The sequence below is a fragment of the Babesia bigemina genome, scaffold Bbigscaff_70254, assembly GCF_000981445.1.
Source record: "Babesia bigemina genome assembly Bbig001, scaffold Bbigscaff_70254".
NCBI lineage: Eukaryota > Apicomplexa > Aconoidasida > Piroplasmida > Babesiidae > Babesia > Babesia bigemina.
In genome coordinates, this window is record NW_012237146.1 from 1 (window position 1) to 2522 (window position 2522).

A 2522-nucleotide genomic window follows, 5' to 3' on the forward strand; every position below is an offset into this window, starting at 1 on the left:
TTTACTGGTAGCGAACAGTTTACGGTCTGAAAGACGAAATAATTTTGCATTAATGTTAGTGATTGTTGCGCACCGTGTTACTCATTACGCAGCTACAAGTTATACAATGAAAGCCATGTGTAGAAGGCATTTCATGATGAGCACTTTGGAGTACATATAATGGTTGAATTGTTTACAACGTAGGGTTTCATTGCATTACAATATGCTGTTTCATAATCTATAAGCATTCACACAACACCATCTTAATGAAGCTTACATGATGTGTCATCTCGCAGCAAATTCTCCGGAAACAATTCACACACATAATGTACAAGGCGCAAAGAAGTCACCAAGAAAGTCCACTCAGTGCTTGGGAGGCAAATAGGACTACCCAAGGAGAAGATAGACGCCCACAAGATCGAGAGTGAAGTGCAAGGAAAATACGGATGGATCGCGTACGACTAGACGGTCAAGAGTCAGAAGACTAAGGTATACAACAGGCGAGACATGATACTGGCAGATCGGCGAAGGAACAGCGTAACCATCGTGGAGATAGGAATCACCAATCGAGACTACCTACTGGACACGGATAAGTTCAAGAAGCAGAAGTACGAAGACCTTATCGAGGATCTCAAGGCGCGACAGTTTAACCAGCAAACCAAGATCAGGGTTATCCCCTACGTTATGACGTGGGAGGGAATAGCGACAAAGGAGCACAGGAAGTACAGACGGGACCTGGGCATATCGGATCGCATGGAAGCCCACATACAAAGGGTAGTGATCCAAGAAACACATAAAATAGTGATGAGGGATATGAAGCCGAAAGAAGACTACGATTCCGTAGAAGACCCTCAAGCCCAAACTGGATGGATGCCCGCATGGATGGCACCAGTGACGTCCGGCAATGGACCGGCGTGGATCCCGCAACCGGTTTCAGCGTGAGGCGTTAGCCCCGCAAACACGAAAACCGGCCCTAGGCACGTAGCCACATAGCACACTATAAGATGAGATAACTTAATTTAACATGATGCTACTAGAAGAGCCTTGCAGGACATTGACTCCAAGCTCATTAGCCTTGGTCACCTTGCTGGCCAGCTTGGAGGATTTGTTGGTCAAAGTGAGAGTGTTAAGAAAGCCGTTGTGAAAGCTATTAAAGCTTGTTTCGACACTAATCCACACCTTAAAAAAGACCTAAATGATGTTTACTCTTCTTATGTTACTAAGCTTTCTGAGTCTGTCAAGTCTGATGGCCAGGCTGATGACAACCAGAAAATTAGTGAGCTTAGTGAAGCAGTTAAGAAAGAAATTACTCTAATTACTCAACGTATTAATAGCCTTAATAACCCTCTTAATCCCTCTCCTTCTTCCCCCTCTGCCTCTGCTGAGTCAGCCAAATTGCAGTCCAAGTTGGAGGCTTTGAAGAAAGTGGAGAAGCTTTGTGGATTTTATGAGAATTCTAATAATCAACAAAATGAGCCTAAAAATCTCTTAGATAATTTATGTGACGGTCTTCAGAAATTCCTCGGCTTCAACTCTGCTTCCAAAGGCTACGACGGCCAGGGTATTGTGTACTCTGACCTGGACAGGCTGTGTGATGCAGTGATGGGATTTTTGTATCAGGTGCTTAAGGATGTCAGCGAGAAACAGCCTTACAGTGTGGGTAAAGAGGAACTAAAAAAACTTGTTACTGACCTTAAAACTAAATTATCCACCGGGCGTGAGGGTTTTAAGGTCATTGCGCAGGTGGCGAGGAAGGTGCGGGAGTATAATGAGAGTGTTGAGAGAAGTAATAATGCAGTTAAAAAGCCGATTGACACTCTTCTAGGACAGGTAGATGACAAGTTTAAAACTAAGGTAAGTAATATATTAAAAGATAATGCTGCTTCAGGTAAGGAGACATTCACTGAGGAACAGATCAAGCAAGCTGATGATGCTATCAAGGAAGTGTTAGAGCAGTGTCTTAAGCACGCTTCAATATTTAATATAGCTTTTAATACAGTAGAAACTAAAATTAATGACATGAATTCCATATTGCGTGATAAAGTAAAAAACGCTGGGCGCAATGTTTTGCATGAGACTGTGCGTCTGACTGAAGTGTCGGACAAGGCGAAGAAGGACTTCAAGGAGATGACAGCAAAAATTAGAAGTGTGCTTGAATGGCTTGGAAAAGATGTGAACGAACAAATTGATGCAAAAGTGAACGAGCTTGTCGATTCGTTGAGATCATTGGTCGCAGAGATTCTACACCAGCTTAACGGTGTATATGATAAGCTAGGAAGCTACGTTAACGAGTTGGGAATGTGGATAAATAACACTGAAAGTTTCATTGAAGGTGTGACAAAGAAGTATGTCGAACCAATTGTAAAAAGAGGCGTGGGCTATGTTAATCAGGATGCTATTAAACATAAGGTAGAGGAATTAGCGAAAAAGGGTGAACAGCTGTATTGGATTTTCGAGAGCACAAAAGATAATGTAACAAAATTGGTTGAGGAAGTTAAACAGAAAGTGACGGAACTGGAAACTGCTGTACAGGTCGATTGTTG

The 2522-nt window shown here is 42.6% G+C and overlaps 2 protein-coding genes across 2 annotated transcripts; both read left to right on the plus strand.

Moving 5' to 3' along the window:
* Positions 1 to 486: 486 nt before the first annotated feature.
* On the plus strand, positions 487 to 921 carry BBBOND_0002620 (hypothetical protein, conserved; the record flags this gene model as incomplete). The annotated part of the gene is made up of 1 exon (XM_012915101.1): positions 487 to 921. One exon carries the CDS (start codon positions 487 to 489, stop codon positions 919 to 921), a length of 435 nt encoding a protein of 144 aa, XP_012770555.1.
* A 660-nt stretch (positions 922 to 1581) lies between these two features.
* Positions 1582 to 2522, plus strand: BBBOND_0002630 (hypothetical protein, conserved; the record flags this gene model as incomplete). The annotated part of the gene is made up of 1 exon (XM_012915102.1): positions 1582 to 2522. A coding segment is annotated over one exon (941 nt), but the record flags the coding sequence as incomplete, so codon positions are not given.